This window comes from Thunnus maccoyii, chromosome 7, assembly GCF_910596095.1.
Source record: "Thunnus maccoyii chromosome 7, fThuMac1.1, whole genome shotgun sequence".
NCBI classification, from domain to species: Eukaryota; Metazoa; Chordata; class Actinopteri; order Scombriformes; family Scombridae; genus Thunnus; species Thunnus maccoyii.
Genome location: NC_056539.1, coordinates 92,167 through 107,719, shown reverse-complemented (window position 1 = coordinate 107,719; position 15,553 = coordinate 92,167). Strand labels below are relative to the sequence as shown.

General features: G+C 39.1%; 1 protein-coding gene across 1 annotated transcript; it reads right to left on the bottom strand.

Moving 5' to 3' along the window:
* Window positions 1–4,084: 4,084 nt before the first annotated feature.
* alkbh1 (alkB homolog 1, histone H2A dioxygenase) lies at window positions 4,085–12,722 on the bottom strand. The gene is made up of 6 exons (XM_042417828.1): window positions 12,544–12,722; window positions 10,565–10,673; window positions 9,288–9,450; window positions 8,386–8,476; window positions 7,550–7,743; window positions 4,085–5,536 (listed from the first exon to the last, which is right to left on the bottom strand). The coding sequence occupies exons 1-6, from the start codon at window positions 12,679–12,681 to the stop codon at window positions 5,173–5,175; spliced, it is 1,059 nt and encodes a 352-aa protein (XP_042273762.1). The 5' UTR covers window positions 12,682–12,722; the 3' UTR covers window positions 4,085–5,172.
* Window positions 12,723–15,553: the final 2,831 nt, after the last annotated feature.

Genomic DNA, 15,553 nt, shown 5'->3' with positions numbered 1-15,553 from the left:
TTTTCTAAATTTTCTGGCAATATTCCTACAAGAAAGTAAAATGGTTCTAATGGCACCTCTATTTTTAAACATTTTTTTAATCTCATTTTGTATGTCATGCCAGTAACCTGACAGTTTTGGACAGTCCCAGAATATATGTGTATGGTCTCCCACCAGGCCGCAGCCCCTCCAGCAATGACCCGAGGTTTATTTTATTTGCCCTCCAGGTATTTTTGTTCATAAACGGAATCGTGTCCAGAGGTATTTTTGGGCAATCATTCTGCTCCATCCCAACCCATATTGTGTCAATATCCCAAGAGATCCATGCAACCATTGATCTAAGCTGGGCTGCTTCATAATATTTTTTTCAATTTGGGCAAATTGAGGCCTCCCTTGTCTTTTGGGGTTTGTAATCTCTTAAACTTAACCCTAGGTGTTTTGTTTTGCCACATAAATTTAGATATTCATTTGTTAATAGTTTTAAAAGTAGAGCTAGGAACCTCTACTGATTAAGACTGAAACATGAACAGCAGCCTTGGTAAAATGTTCATTCGAATTGTTTCCACTCGTCCTGTTAATGATAGAGGTAGGACTTCCCATCTTGTAAGATCTGTTTTTATTTCACCCATCAGTTTCCCATAGTTATCCTTAAAAAGCTGTGAAGTATCAGGAGTTACAATAATCCCCAAATATCTGAACCCATGGTTAGACCAGTGGAATTCGAATTTTCCAGCTAGTTGTGTAGGCCAGTGTCCCATCAACATCATTGCCTCGGACTTTGATTAATTTGGTAGCCTGACAATTTTCCGTATTCTTCTAGATTTTTAATCAGTGCAGGGACAGAGGATATTGGATCACTAATATATGTTAGTACGTCATTCGCATAGAGAGAAATCTTATGTTCTATGCCACCTCCATCCTTTATTCCTTTAATGTTCTCGTTTTGCCTAAATAAAGATGCCAGAGGCTCTATATTTATAGCAAAGAGCAAGGGACTGAGACAATCTCCCTGTCGGACCCCCTTTTCAAGGTAGTAAAAATCTGAGCAGCATCCGTTCACTTGTACACGTGATTTTGGATTTGCATATATGACTCTTACCCAGTCCACAAATGGATGGATGGATGGATGGAATCCCATAGCAGTTAATGTTTTATTGAGAAATTGCCAATTCACTGTATCAAATGCTTTCTGTGCATCAAAACTAACTGACAGAGTTTTGTCTGTTTCTCTTTGCACATGTTATAATATTTAAGGTTCTTCTTATGTTATTTGCTCCTTGTCTGTCAGGAATAAAGCCTGTTTGGTCTGGGTTAATCAGTTTTGTTATAATCTTTTGCATCCTCCTTGCCAAAAATACCAGTTAGCAACTTTTGGTCATTACATAACAGGCTGATAGGCCTGTATCCCTCACGAAGTGTAGGGTCTTTCCCGTCTTTATGAATCACTGATATGATTGCCTCTGACCATGTGTGGGGAGGATCATTTTTAGAGAGAACATAATTAAAGACTGTGGTGAGGACTGGTACTAGATCATCTATAAAGCATTTGTAAAACTCTCCCGGGAGTCCATCCATGCCTGGCGACTTATTATTTTTTAGGTTTTTTTATGGCTTCTCGTGTTTCAGTTTCTGTAATCTCTGCTACCTTTTTCTGCGCTTCATCCTCTGACAGTGAAGGCAAATGTAGATTAGTGAGAAATGTTTCAGTATTATCATTTGTGTTTGATTTAGGTTCTTTGTATAGTTTTTTGTAAAAGGATGAAAAAGCCTCAGCTATTTCCTTTTTATGATATACCATTGTTTTAAGTCTGGGGTGTACAATCCTTGGAACCATACAGCTGGCCTGAGCTTTGCGGAGTTGGAAGGCTAACAAACGGCTAGCTCTGTTCCCCATCTCATAATATCTCTTTTTAGAGAATCTCAAGGCCCCTTCCGCTTTATATGTAAGAAGTTTATCTAGGGCCTTCCTAGTTTCTTTTATTTCTAGTAGGGTGTTACGAGTGCCTGTATTTTTGTGCTCTATTTCTGTTTGATTTTATTTTCTAACTTAATCTGTTCTTCCAGTCTTATTTTTTTTAAATCTTGATGCAATCTGGATCATTTTCCTCCTAGTGACTGCTTTAGCTCTGTCCCAAAGGATCGCTGTTGTTACCATCCCATTATCATTTGTCTCTAAATATTCTTAGGTTTTGTTTTAGTTCATGCACTACTGCTGTATTTGTCAATAATGACATATTCAGCCTCCAGTATCTAAAGAAGTTTTCTTTACCTAAATCTATATTTAATATGACAGGGGCATGATCGCTCAGTGTGATTGATTCAATGTGACAATCTATTACTTTATATAAATATTGTTGAGAGATACAAAAAAAAATCAATTCTGGAATAACTGTTATGGACATTGGAGAAGAAACTAACTTTTAGCTCTCCAAGGGTCAACAAGTCCTAATTCAGAAGTCCTATCATTAAGTATCTTGTTTTTTTTTTTTTTTAGTTTGTGGTCCCTTTTCTGTTGGTGTTTTATCTAATTCACCATCTTGCACAGCATTAAAGTCCCCCCCCTACCACGATCATGCCCCTGGCGTTGTTGGCAATGATATTTGCAATTTCTTTGAAGAAGTTCTGATCAACCTCATTTGGGGCATATAAATTCACAATAGATATCTCCACATCGCCTATGCTGCCAACTACCATGACAAACCTCCCCAGTTTGTTCTGGATAACTTTTTCTGAAGAAAAGGCTAATGTCTTGTTTATTAAAATTGCTACACCCTTTTTTTTTTTTTTTTTTTTTTTTTTTTTTAACCAAATGAAGCATAGTATACATGGCGTACCCATTCCCTTTGTAATTTCTTATGTCCAAACAGAGTGGTACATCCTGTCAGCCGAGGGATTTCCTATCTGTGCAGCTGAACACAGCAGCTCCTCTACGGACTGTTTCACCCGGATGGTACCGGTGTCTCTTCCGCAGGTTTCACTTCACTCAGCTTGCCGACAGATCTGCTGCTTCTTCTCACTTTAACCTGAATAACAAACCGGGGCTCGGTGGTCCGGTTGGATCCAAACAGAGAGCCGGGGATAGCTGAGAGGCTAGTGGAGGCTTCTTTCCGGTCATGCTGCAGCTAATGCGCCGCTAGCCTTAGGAGCGTCGCCACTTCCCGTGTCCGTTGTTTCAACTTTAAATCCCTCTAGCATTTCATATAATGTTATGGTTGTAATTTGTAGTAGCACAGTGTGCGAGTAAATTATTTCTCCACTTCACACATATTTTTAGGGGCAAATGCGAGTGAAATACTCACACTGTAGAGCCTAATGACCATACACATTTCAATCAAACTTTGACCAGGTCATGTGGGTTAAAAGTGTTTACTTTTCTAAAAATAGATTAAAAATAGGAAATTAATTTGTTTTACACACAAACTCAAGACTTTTCAATTTACTAATTGAAAATCAAGTGACCGGGCTCAAAACAGGTGTGAGCAACTCAGCCTTATATGACAAACATCATCTGATTCACATGAAATTTTCAAGGTGTGCTCTACAGTTGATATACAGCAACATGATGTTCGCTTAATGGGTGTTTTATAGCACCATATAGTGGACTCAGGAAATTATATTTAACTCCTTCATGCAATGTTAGATAACAGTGAAAAACTAAAATTACACGTCTTTGTCCAGCAAGTACTCATAACAATGTACATTTAAACGTATGACACATAGAAGTGCAATCACATAGATTCCCAATTGGAGACAAGCTTTGTGATTCATCAGCTTCCAGAAAGTCCCAGAGAACGCCATTTTATTGACGTGATTGGTGCTACTGGTGGCTCGATTACTGTGATTGGGATCGTGATGGCCTGATGACATGTCATCATGCACGCTGCGGCTCGATGTGTGCGGAGGCGCAAGGGCCCGTTGAACGCTGCTTGCAGCTTTAATTGTATTTTGCCTTTAGTGGCTAACAAAACATAATGCTAAACATAAATGCTCCCCAAAGTTTTGAGTGAAATTAAATCTCATGAGCACTGTAAAGAACAAATTGTCTAGCAAGAGAACTCCAAATGACCTTTTTACAACCCTGAATATAAAAGCAGTCAAAGATGAGTTGAAGAGGACATAAAACATTTTATTCACACTTCAAACACAGTATTCCACTCATATCACACTGCCATACAGAGAATTTTATCTGTTAGCATTCACACAGCAGGCTCCATGTTGATATCTCTAGTATAAACTTGAATGCATCTGTATCCTCAAAAAATATTTTAGCAACAATAATGTATGTAGAAACTTAAACATTCCTTTACAGAAACCAATTTTAACCTCAACTTTTGAAATTTATGTTTCTTTACATGTAGAAAAATACTTTTCATAGAGACCACCTTTTCCCTGACCGTAGAACGGTGTAGTCTAAGTACTGTATTTGGTTTGTGACTTTATTGTCATGTTAACTTTGCACTCTAGCACTCTGAATTTGGATTTCCAGATTTGAGTACAAACATAGCTCTTTATATACAAAGTCTTCCAATTCTACTAACTTAATCATATTAAATATTTGGAAGCAAATTCTTTGTAATTAATGACTAGGTGAAGTCTCTGACCCACAGGCAGCAATCTTCTTTTCTTGTTTGTTGTAGGGCTTTTTCATTCAGTCTAGTCTTCAGCAGTGAAACTGATAATGAGTTGGACAGAAGTCACCTGACTGGGTGGACAGTCAACATTTAACTTGCATATGTTTGGGGACAATATAAAAAAAATGCTTAGTCATATTGAGAATATAAGCAGTAAGGTTGTAAACACCCTGAAAACCAAACACCAGTATTTTGACCTTAAAGACTAACTATGTACTGAAGTTCTTTGAGAAATTTACGATGTAGCACAAAGTAGATATCTAGAAGAAACATCAGGCTTTGGAGGCACACAATCCTCATCAGTAGGATCAGTGCATTGTTGGTTTGACTCTGCACATTAGATTTGAGAGCAGACCTGACTGAAGTGGCTTTCTTGCAAAGGAGGATTTTTTTTTTTACCTGGTATGAATGCCCTCTAAGACAGCATATTCTACAGCAGGTACCTGTTTCAGACTAGCTGTTACAGCATGTGACCTGTTTCATGTCTCTACAGTATCAAGTCACTGCTACTACTGCTCTTCCCACTCTCTCCATCTGCTCCTCTGTCATGGTACCCCTCTGTCTAGCATCTAGCATCATTCCTTTGGTGAAGAGGGGGTGTTTCTGGGAAGCTCTGCCCTGGCCCCAGCACCTGTCTGACAGTCACATTCACCCTGGAGCTCTGGATGTACCTTGAGCACAGCACCCAGTCCTCTCCCGACACCGGCACTACCACAGTGCTGTTCAGCAGGGAAGAGTCCTGACTGCAGCCTTCTATCTCTAAAGCTGTTTGCCCCTGGGGTGCTGGGACGATGCATGGCACTGCATGGTAAAGGAGGCGGCTCTGTCCTGACATCACCATCATGTCCCCGCTGTGCATGTACATGGCAGTGGGGGGGTCCTGTCTATGGATGCCACCCAAGAGGAAGATGGCTGACTGCCCAAAACTATCAGAAAAGATAACACAAAGTGAGGGGGTGGTAATATCTAATTACTTTTAGCACCTTTGAGCACCTCTAACATCTCAATCACTCACAAAACTTTGCACATGCGTCAAAAGTGGCATAACTTGATATTTGACTCCCTGAGGGTGCCCCATAGAAAATTTCAAAGTCAAAGCACTTACCTTTAAATTTGACATATATGTATGAAATTTGGTATGCAGATGTAACATCCAGACTAAAAAAAAGCTTATTGGAGCCATACCCTAAGTCCCACAGGAAGTCAGCCATTTTAAATTTACTTTGCATTTTTTTTCACGAAGTGAAGCCATTGACAGGTGTTGTATTTTAACAGACTCCTCCTAGAGATTTAACCCGAGCAACTTCAAATTTGGTAGGTTACATCTAAAGTACTTTGTGATGCTAAACTGCAAAGTTTTACAGTTTTCATGGAACATGTGCTGGACAATTTTACAGTGTCCAATCCACCCCCCCATTTCTCAGGCTTGAACACATCTACATGTCAATACTGAGTCATAGTCATAGCGCCCCCTATTGACAACAGGAAGTCGGCCTTATGTAACAAATGTCATCTGACTTACATGAAAATAACAGTGTGATCTACACTTTATACAGCAACATGAAGTGTAATTGGTGGGTGTTCTCTAGCGCCACATAGTGGACAGAAAGTGTCCAATATTCATGAAAATGTATATCCATGTCAGTTACCCTCTAGTAAATGCATTGCTGCATTAATATTTCACTTATGTAGTATTGTCTACGGGTAACAGGAAGTGATGCCTAAATGACAAATAGTTCAAATATATACACAATTTCCAATGTCATCTCCAGCGCCACGTACTGCGCACAGGAATTATTTTACCCATTCACACAGTGTCTGATGATCCTGAAATTTAAGAGCCGTGTCAACAGAACTCCAGTAGCAATACCATGCCTGCTGCTCCCTCCGACACACACAAGGTGCAAGGCCCATTCATCACTGCTCGCAAATTAAATTTTTGTTTTTCATCTTAGGCTTTGGTCTACAAGTGTGAAGATAGTCAACATTTGCACATAGTTGTTTGATAAAATCACCCAGAAACAAATAGTTCTGTTTTTCTGTGCAATTGAGACTTTTTTTGTTTGTTTTTTTACCTAATGCCTTGGGCTACAAATGTGAAAACAGTAATCATTTGCACTAGCTTGTTTTTGTGGAAAATTGAAGAAATGTGAAAATCTTTTTACTTTTTCTTTTGACTTCATCTCATAACTTTTTATTATGTCAAGTTATGTCATTGTAGCACAAATATTCAAATAGCCCATGTTATGTGCTGAAAAAAAATGACAAATTACTTGCTTGTAATTTTCATTACTGAATTACAAATATTTATATGTTAAGAGAGTTGAGGCACCAGTTATAGGAAAAAAATGGCTCACACCCCAGAGGGTTAAAAAGCAGCTGAAGACTCATCTATTCAAACTGGCCTTTGTCTTGCCTCATGCTATCTTGTGTTTGCAATTTTGTGTGCTTTTTTTAAGGTCTTTTGTTGCTTATCTTTTGGGGCGGCTGTGGCTCAGGAGGTAGAGCGGGTCGTCCACTAAACGGAAGATCGGTGGTTCGATTCCCGGCTCCTCCAGTCCACATGCCGATGTGTCCTTGGACAAGATACTTAACCCCAAATTGCTCATGATGGCTGTGCCATCAGTGTATGAATGTGTGTGAATGGGTGAATGTGTAAAAGCGCTTTGAGTGGTCAGAAGACTAGAAAGGCGCTATACAGTCCATTTACTTATGTTTTATTGTTTGTATTTTCTGAACTGTTTTTATGGTTGTGAAGCACTTTGTGTCCTTGCTCTGTGAAAAGTGCTACGCTAAATAAACTTTACTTAATTACTTTTTTTTACCACATTAGAACAGCCTGAATTGCTGATACAATAGAAAACAAAACAACTGTAATGGCATTCTAAAAAACATAAAATTTCCTTCTCTGTGGTACTTTGTTTATTCTCCTCTCTCACCTGAATGACAGCAGCGGCTGACTGTGATCTAGTTCTGATTCATCCACATGTATCCCCAAAGAAGAATCAGATCTGTAGTAGTTCAGGATACCAGCCTCTGCATTGAACCCTGAGAAGCCGCAGGCAGTTGTTACTTGGTAGGACAGGGAGTGGAGATCAGCCGGAAAAGGAGAGTAATGGTTTGCAGAGTAAGTCTGTGAATGGAACAACAAAGAAAACATTTGGACCTTTTACACAAGAAAAGCTACGCAGAGATATGCTGTAAGGGGCTGCGAAATGTTAAATAACACGATTTTCTTTTAATATATTTTAATAAAATTGGAAGTCTTATTTTTGTTGGAAGTCCTCAAGTCCTCTAAACAAAAATAAGACTTCCAGGCCAAATCTTTTAAAAATAAAAGCACCATCTCCACACTAAAAAACTTAGTTGGCATGTATGACTAATTTAAAGGGCCTGTAGATGTTCTTTCTGAAATGACAGTACTTATTGCTACTTATTGCCATACTTATAGTATTTCTTTTAGCACTTAAAATTCTTTGCTTTTATTTTGAAAGTCAGGGGTGGAGCTTGACAGTCCTTTTGTTTCTGGAACAAATCTACACTGTGTTTAGTGTAGTTACCCCGTTGATGTCAACCTATATACTGCAAGTCCGGACACTAAGTTTGTGATCATATTTCAACATCCACATTGTATGTTAGACGTTTGATGTAAATGAATATACTGATGAACTATATATTTATGATCAAAAATTGGTATTCATATTTACATTTAAAACTTTACATCAAATACATCCTCTCTACAGGATCCTCTAACACAGCAGGGTGTGTTTCTTACTTTGGTATCCCAGTTGTAATGATAGCCCAGGGTGACCCAGCGTAGCCTCTCCAGTAGAGTTTTAGGCTGTCTCTTTCCAGAGGGAGGAAGACTGGAGGTGATCAAACACAGAGCGCACTTACAGATGCAGGCTGCTGGTGCCAGGACCAGTACACTATCACTAAGCATGTAAACTGCATGTGGTCTGAAAGTTGATATAACCTCTTATATCTGTTAGCAGTGAAAATAGCAACTTCAGAAACGTGTAAATTACAGCTTCGAGTTTAAGAAGACCAGCCATTAATATCTGTCTCAGGGGATATTTACAAGGAAGTTGGACTTATTTTGTCTCTATACAGTCAAATTGTTTTTACATTTCCATATTTAACAAAAGGGCCACAAAGAGGTTTTATGCTGTAAAAACGTTTTCTGTCTGTTGTTCTGTGTCTGTTGCTCCTCATGGTTTAAAAGTAAGACTAACTTAAATTAGAAACCAACCCAGAATTCAGTTCAGAATGTTTCATGGCAGCATGTTGCATAGCAGAAAAGTAGTTGATAAGAGCACAGGCAGCAGGTTGACTTCCTACAGTCTTATAATTAAACAGTGACAGTTGGATTCCCCAAGGCTATATAAACAGGAGTTCTATCAAGCTGTACTAAGAAAATGTTAAATTTCATGTGGAGCAACAATTTAAAAGAAAAGTTCGACATTTCGGGAAATATGCTTGTTTGCTGTCTTACTACATGAGAAAATGTGTCCAGTATAATCTGTGATGTGATAGCGACAGCACGAAGGCTGGAAGCAGAGGGAAACTGCTAGCCTAGCTCCACCAGAAGTGAAAAACAAATAGATGCTTGAGGAGCTAGGCAACCGGTTTAAGTAAGTGGGATTTGTTAGAATGAAGAAGTAAAGGTACTCTCACCTGAGGCTGTGTACACTCTTGCCCCAGATGTCCTGGGTGTCAGAGGGAGACATGTGCATGTCCAGGTTGCAGACATTGGGCTTCTGAGGGTAAGTCTTCAGACACTGTCTGACCCAGAATGACTGAGAACCCAACAGGAAAGGGTTGGATATAAAGATGAACCCTGAAGAAGCCATAAATGAAGTGGGGAAAGTGAAAAATCATATGCCATGTTTCAACCACGGGAACTTTCCCCAGGTACTAAGAACCTTTTGAGGAACTCCGTTCCTTGACCTGCATTTCCACCAGGGGGACATCCTGTACAAAAGTACAGGAATGTTGAGTGGGTTTTGCAGGATGACCATCACTGATTGGTCAAACACTTGAGTGTCAACTTGTGTACTGCGTCATTCATTAAAAAAGCAAGTGCTCTAGGATCAATTTAGGTCCAGTTTAAGGACAAGGGGAGGATATTTCTCTTTGTTTAATACCATTAAAGATAACGTTAGACTTTGTTGTCAGCTTCCCAAGTCATTTAAAAAAGATGAGAAAAAAAAGAGTGCGAGCAAGCTGAGAGCACAAGCTCAAGCACAAGAAAGAACGAAAGAGAGAGAGAGAGCAGCTGTGGTCTGAATAAGATATATTTTCCTGCTCTGCATTTCTCCTTTTCATTCATTCATTCATTACATCTAACTCATGCAGCAGTAAGTACAAAGAACAACAGGACAAATCTGTGTTGTTTTTTCCTCCGCTACAGCACGGCTGCAATTTTTTAAATTCCTCATGGGTCTAATTTGCATGATCTACCTGGTTCCTCAGCTGTGGTGGAAACTCAAACTGGACTGCACAACAGGAACTTAAAGTTACAAATTTAGTCCCTGAGATTAGTTCCTCTGGGTCCTAAGTACCTGGAACTTTTGGTCAAAACGGGGCTAAAAATGCATTCTAACTGGGGAGCTGTGGTAGCAAACATGACAATGTACGGCAGTATACTATAATGAAAGAAGATGCTCATCCAGAGTAAAACAATTAAAGGAAAATCTTATTGACTTTGTGTAGAAATATAATGAATGCAAAAGCTTCCATACAAATGAAGAGGGCTCATGGTTTGATGAAAATGATGTGAATCATATGCTATGGCCCTCACAGTCAGCAGATCTAAACCCAACTGAACACCTGGGAGAGTTTGGAGTGACATCAGTTTTTTTCTGAACTTTGATTTGGTGGGGTGAACTCTTGACATTTGAGTTTGATTTTTGGTAAAGAACTATCTGCCCCTCTGTCAGTTCTGTGTTTACCTTGGTAGCCCTGCAAGCCAAAGGCTCTCCAGTTTCTGACAGGCTGTAGTCCAACCCTGGCAGCCTCCACATCACTCACTGCAGCAGGGTCCAGTTTAGCTGGAATTATCTGTCAAACACACACACAAACACAGGGTTGTTAATTTTCAGTTTTACTACAGTGGCTGATGTAATATTCAGTCTAGCCATAGCTTTTTCTCCCAATCAATCCCTTTTATATAAAGTATAGGCCAGAAACCTGACCAGAAAAATAGAGACTGTAAAATCAAATGAAACCCAATACAACATTTCTGCCACAAATACAACCTGAAACTTTTAATATTGCTGTCTGTGTTAGGGATTTGTTCACTCCACTAGAGCTTTTTTGAGGTTCTACAGCAGTTTGTGGTGGTGTTGCATTACACTATACTGTCAGGTTTCTCCAATATTTTTCCAGGTTTTGACTAAACTTCTGTTGGATTCTCTAAGCACTGCTGTTTTTCTTTCTTAACTCTAAGAGTTAAGTGCTTCTGACTCTATATCCATTATGCTTCACATTGAAGGGCTGAAGGGCTAAGTACAAACATCCACCAAGCTATTATCATGGCTGCTATCACACTGCCGCTTAAATTAATAATCTACAGCCTATGGTCAGTCTGGCCAGTGTTGACAACTTTTTGTTTGTATGGCCAGACATAGCTGGATGTCAGAACATGTATGTGTGGATCTGGAACTACTTAAGATTAAACACAATAATAAGACCACAGATCTTGTTAATGAATACTATAGTTATAGGGGCTGCATGTACATGGGCTATTTGCAGATATTTACTGATGGATGGTCTGCAGTTATAATTCCTAGTTACCAGCTGGGAATTAGTAAAAGAACATATTATTTGAGTCTGAATACAATTGAACTGTTTATAATGGCATCAGAGTGGGCTGAGAATGTGAGATCAACGAAAACACTGATATGTAAGGACGATGTGTCAGCACTCACAAGCCTTGAGACAAATAATGCAAGAAATTATTAGGATCAACTTTATTGACTCTTGTTTGCCAATTGAAGATAGTTAATCAAGGGGAAAATGTCATTCAAGTGGGTGCCTCTGCATTCAGGCATCCTGTGAAACAAAAAAAGTAGTCAGAGGGGAAAAGCAAGGTGTGGAAAAGGTAAATCAACGGCAACAGCGGCAACAGTATTGGGATAACGCAGCAAAAAGACGACATTTACACCCAATCCAAAGTAAAGTAGGTATGTATGGTAAGTAGTACAGGAACGAACAAGAAAGAACGTGAAGTGACAATATGCAGACTGAGCACAGCAACATTAACAGTACACTTTTTATTAAAGGAAAACAACCAATGGGGCATTGTGATCAGTATCATGACAGAGAGACAGTGGGATGTGTTTTAGTATCATGCAGAATGTATTAAGAAGCCAAACAAAAAATTGTTGCAATCTTGCAGAGAGCAGGGTCAGTAGTAGCCTATGTGGAGGGCAGGAAGTGGATATTTGTGTCTCTGAGAGCAACTGGACTGCGAAGTCCACTCTAAAAGTGCGAGAAGGTGGCCATAATGCAAAGTCATGGAAGAAGAAAATTTAACATCTTGGTGATTTCCCTGTCATCCACGACCAATATCAATTTCAAAGACTAGTCTGTGACTGCAATCTCTGACCGTTCTGTTAACAGGGTGTTTTTGAAGACCTTTCCGAATCTTGTTTATAACCTACTTTTAGGTTCATTTTGATAATACTTCTGTACTTTCACTTGAGCATAATTTTGAATGCAAATGGTATGAGTACCGCTGCCTCCGCTAGTATAATGTAAAATTTCACATGGTCTTGGGTTTCGCAAGTACTTTTTTTTTTTTTTTTTTTAAAGCCCCTAGAGGGTCTTTTCAATTCTGAATGCGTGAGACGACAACAATCCGTCAGACTCAGGATCACGATTCTTGTGAACGGCTCCTAAGTTTGTCTTGGTTTGTCATTTCCCTCACCTTGTCGCTCGGCACACCTTTGGAGAAATCAATTACATCGCTGAAATCCGGCGGAGGGTTTCTGCGCTTGTACAATTTGAATATTTTTCTAAATGCATCTTCTCCGGTCTCCACCATGGAGGTTGCCATCTTGGCCATGACGTCACGTATCTAACCGTCTTCGTCTTCTTCTTCTTCTTCTTCTTCTTCTTCTTCTTCTTCGCGGTTTTTGGCCAATTGCAATACCAATTTACAGGTGCATAGTTTACATCTCCCTCGTACAGTTTGATGTTCTCTAGTTTGGTTTTTTTGTTTTCTTTTCTTAATGTTTCATTACTGGTTTTTCATATTTGAACATATTCAAAAGATTACAAAATGACTGTATCAGTGTAAGAATATGAAAGATGTATATATGTCCATTTGTAACGTACGAAATGTTCAATAAAAATAAATAAATAAATAAATAATATAGCTGCATACTGCCACCTACCATACTGGAATATTTAGTAACTCACGGGATCCACTTTACAAGTGCCTACTCAACAACAACAACAACAAAAAATTACTATATTCTGTTAAACAGTCTGATGTATGAATACGTGTTCAGCAGTTTCAGTTGTATTGCAATGTGCACATGCTTGTGACTTTCCTTTTCCCGATAGAAATAGTGTCTTATTTAAACCAGTGTGATAGAATCTCAGTCTAGAGAGCACTACCTCCTCTCTTCTATTTCTTCCCTTAACACTCTGTGTTCAAATTGTTTTCTGTATCCTATAGTATATTCTGCCCGTACTGTCCTCATCCCACTTTTTCTGCCGAAGATCCAATCATTTCTTTGTAATTAGTGCTTTATATTTTCCTTTTCCAAACAGAATGTCCATTATGTCTCTTAGTTAGTGCTCTTTTTGCCATCCTATCCACAAATTTATTATCCTTAAATCCCATATGTGCAGGTACTCAACAAAACTCTACCACAAGTCCAATTCTCTGAATTCTAAATAAACGACAAAATTTCAAACAATAAATTTTCCCTAACTGATTTCAAGCCCTGTAAGCTCAGAAGAATGAATCTGAAATTGTGGGATGTAGACTCCTGTTCCTACATGATCTTTCTGGTCTTTTGAGTCATCAGTAAATGTCTGTAAGTAATTATAATGGGTATTCTGAAGAATAACCACACACACCTCTACGCACATCAGATTGATTGGTATTCTGCTTTTTATTAACGACACATCGGGGTAGTCATCAAAGCCTCTTTTCCAACTTTCTTTTGAGCAAAAGTAGCATCTCATATTTTATTCTCGAGACACATTTAGTGCAAACGCTGTTTTGTAACAGTTAAAAAACGAAACTGTGTGACCATTTACGAGGTGAGATAGGCAGAAACTCAATTTCGCAAATCTATTCGAAAGGCACTATTAACATGTTACGAACTAAATATCTAAAATTCCCCATAACTCCCAAGGCAAAATAAATCCACTTTAAAATTTAAATGGAGTGTATCCATCCAGTGAATTGACAAAGATTTGGAATTGAAACAAACATCTGTGTATATTCTGATGACCCTGAAATTACTGATCATCTATTTTTCCCATGTGTGTATTTTGAAGTCTTATGGCTTAAAGTACATGACTGGCTTCACCCAAAGGTTTATCAACTTGAAAACTTTGTCATGGACAATAGTAAAGATGACCTTCTGGTTAATAAAACCCTTATTCTTGGTAAATTTTATATACACAAATCAAAGTCTATGAGAGTGAAACCAAGTTTTAATGTTTCAGGTTGGGGAACTGTGTTTCTTGGACAGTAATGAGCAGCACGGGGCCTCCACAGGGGACTGTACTGGCTCCATTCCTGTTCACATTGTATACCTCGGACTTCAAATACAACTCTGAGTCCTGCCACATCCAGAAATACTCGGATGACACTGCTATTGTGGCGTGTATCAGGGATGGACAGGAATTCGAATACAGGGATCTAATAACAGCCTCCAATGACTGGAGTTGAAAAAACCATCTTCAACTGAACACTTCAAAAACAAAGGAAATGATCATGGATTTCCGCAGGTCTAAGCCCCCTCTGGAACCAGTGAAAATCTGTGGGGTGGACATTGAAGTGGTGCACACCTACAAATATCTAGGGGTCCTTGTGGATGACAAGCTGGACTGGCCCCCTAACACCGACGCCCTCTACAGGAAGGGGCAGAGCCGCCTGTTCTTTCTGCGGACACTGAGGTCCTCTGATGTGTATGTGGAAATGATGACCATGTTCTACCACACGGTGGTGGCCAGTGCACTCTTTTTTGCTGCAGTGTGCTGGGGAGGCAGCCTTACAGACAAAAACACTAAGCGATTAGACAAGCTGGTCAAAAAAGTGGGCTCAGTGCTGGGCAGGAGATTGGACCCGCTAAGATCTGTGGTGGAGAGAGGCACACTGACCAAACTGAGAGCTATAATGGACAATAGCAGACACCCTCTCCACAGCCTCCCTGGAGCGACAGAGGAGTAGCTGCAGCAGTCCGGTCCTCTCATTGTGCTGCAGAAAGGAGCAATTCAGGAGATCCTTCGTCCGCACAGCAATAAGACTGTTCAATTCCTCCTGAATTGACTGGATAGTTCTTTGTTTTTATATTCTTATATTTTGATGATCTCTTGACAATTTGAATTTCCCTTCGGGGATCAATAAAGTAATATCTATCTATCTATCTCTATCTATCTATTTCATAATGAGTTTCTTTCTTGTATAAAAGCCCATAAAGTCACGCTAAACAAAAATGCAATGAAACTTCTTAGTATAATGGAAGAATATGATTTACAAAAAAAGCCCTAGCCCCTTCTATGTTTATGTTTGGTTTAGTTTAGTTTTACGTATATTATTTTAGTCTTGGTCTGCTGTAATTCATCCTTTTTCTATCTCGTTCTATGCACCTGATCCTATTGGTCTAATGGAATGTTCTTAAAGCCATGTTGTTTGTACATGAAAATGGTTCAATAAAATTGTGTAAAAAAAAAAAAAAAAAACATCCATGATG

Bases quoted from the DNA above. Each gene is read 5' to 3' on its own strand.
- alkbh1 (XM_042417828.1), bottom strand. From the start codon at position 12,681: ATGGCCAAGATGGCAACCTCCATGGTGGAGACCGGAGAAGATGCATTT. The intron at 10,674-12,543 runs GTGAGGGAAATG...TGTGTTTGACAG, and splicing joins AAGGTGTGCCGAGCGACAAG to ATAATTCCAGCTAAACTGGA. The intron at 8,477-9,287 runs GTGAGAGTACCT...GATCACCTCCAG, and splicing joins AAGAGTGTACACAGCCTCAG to TCTTCCTCCCTCTGGAAAGA.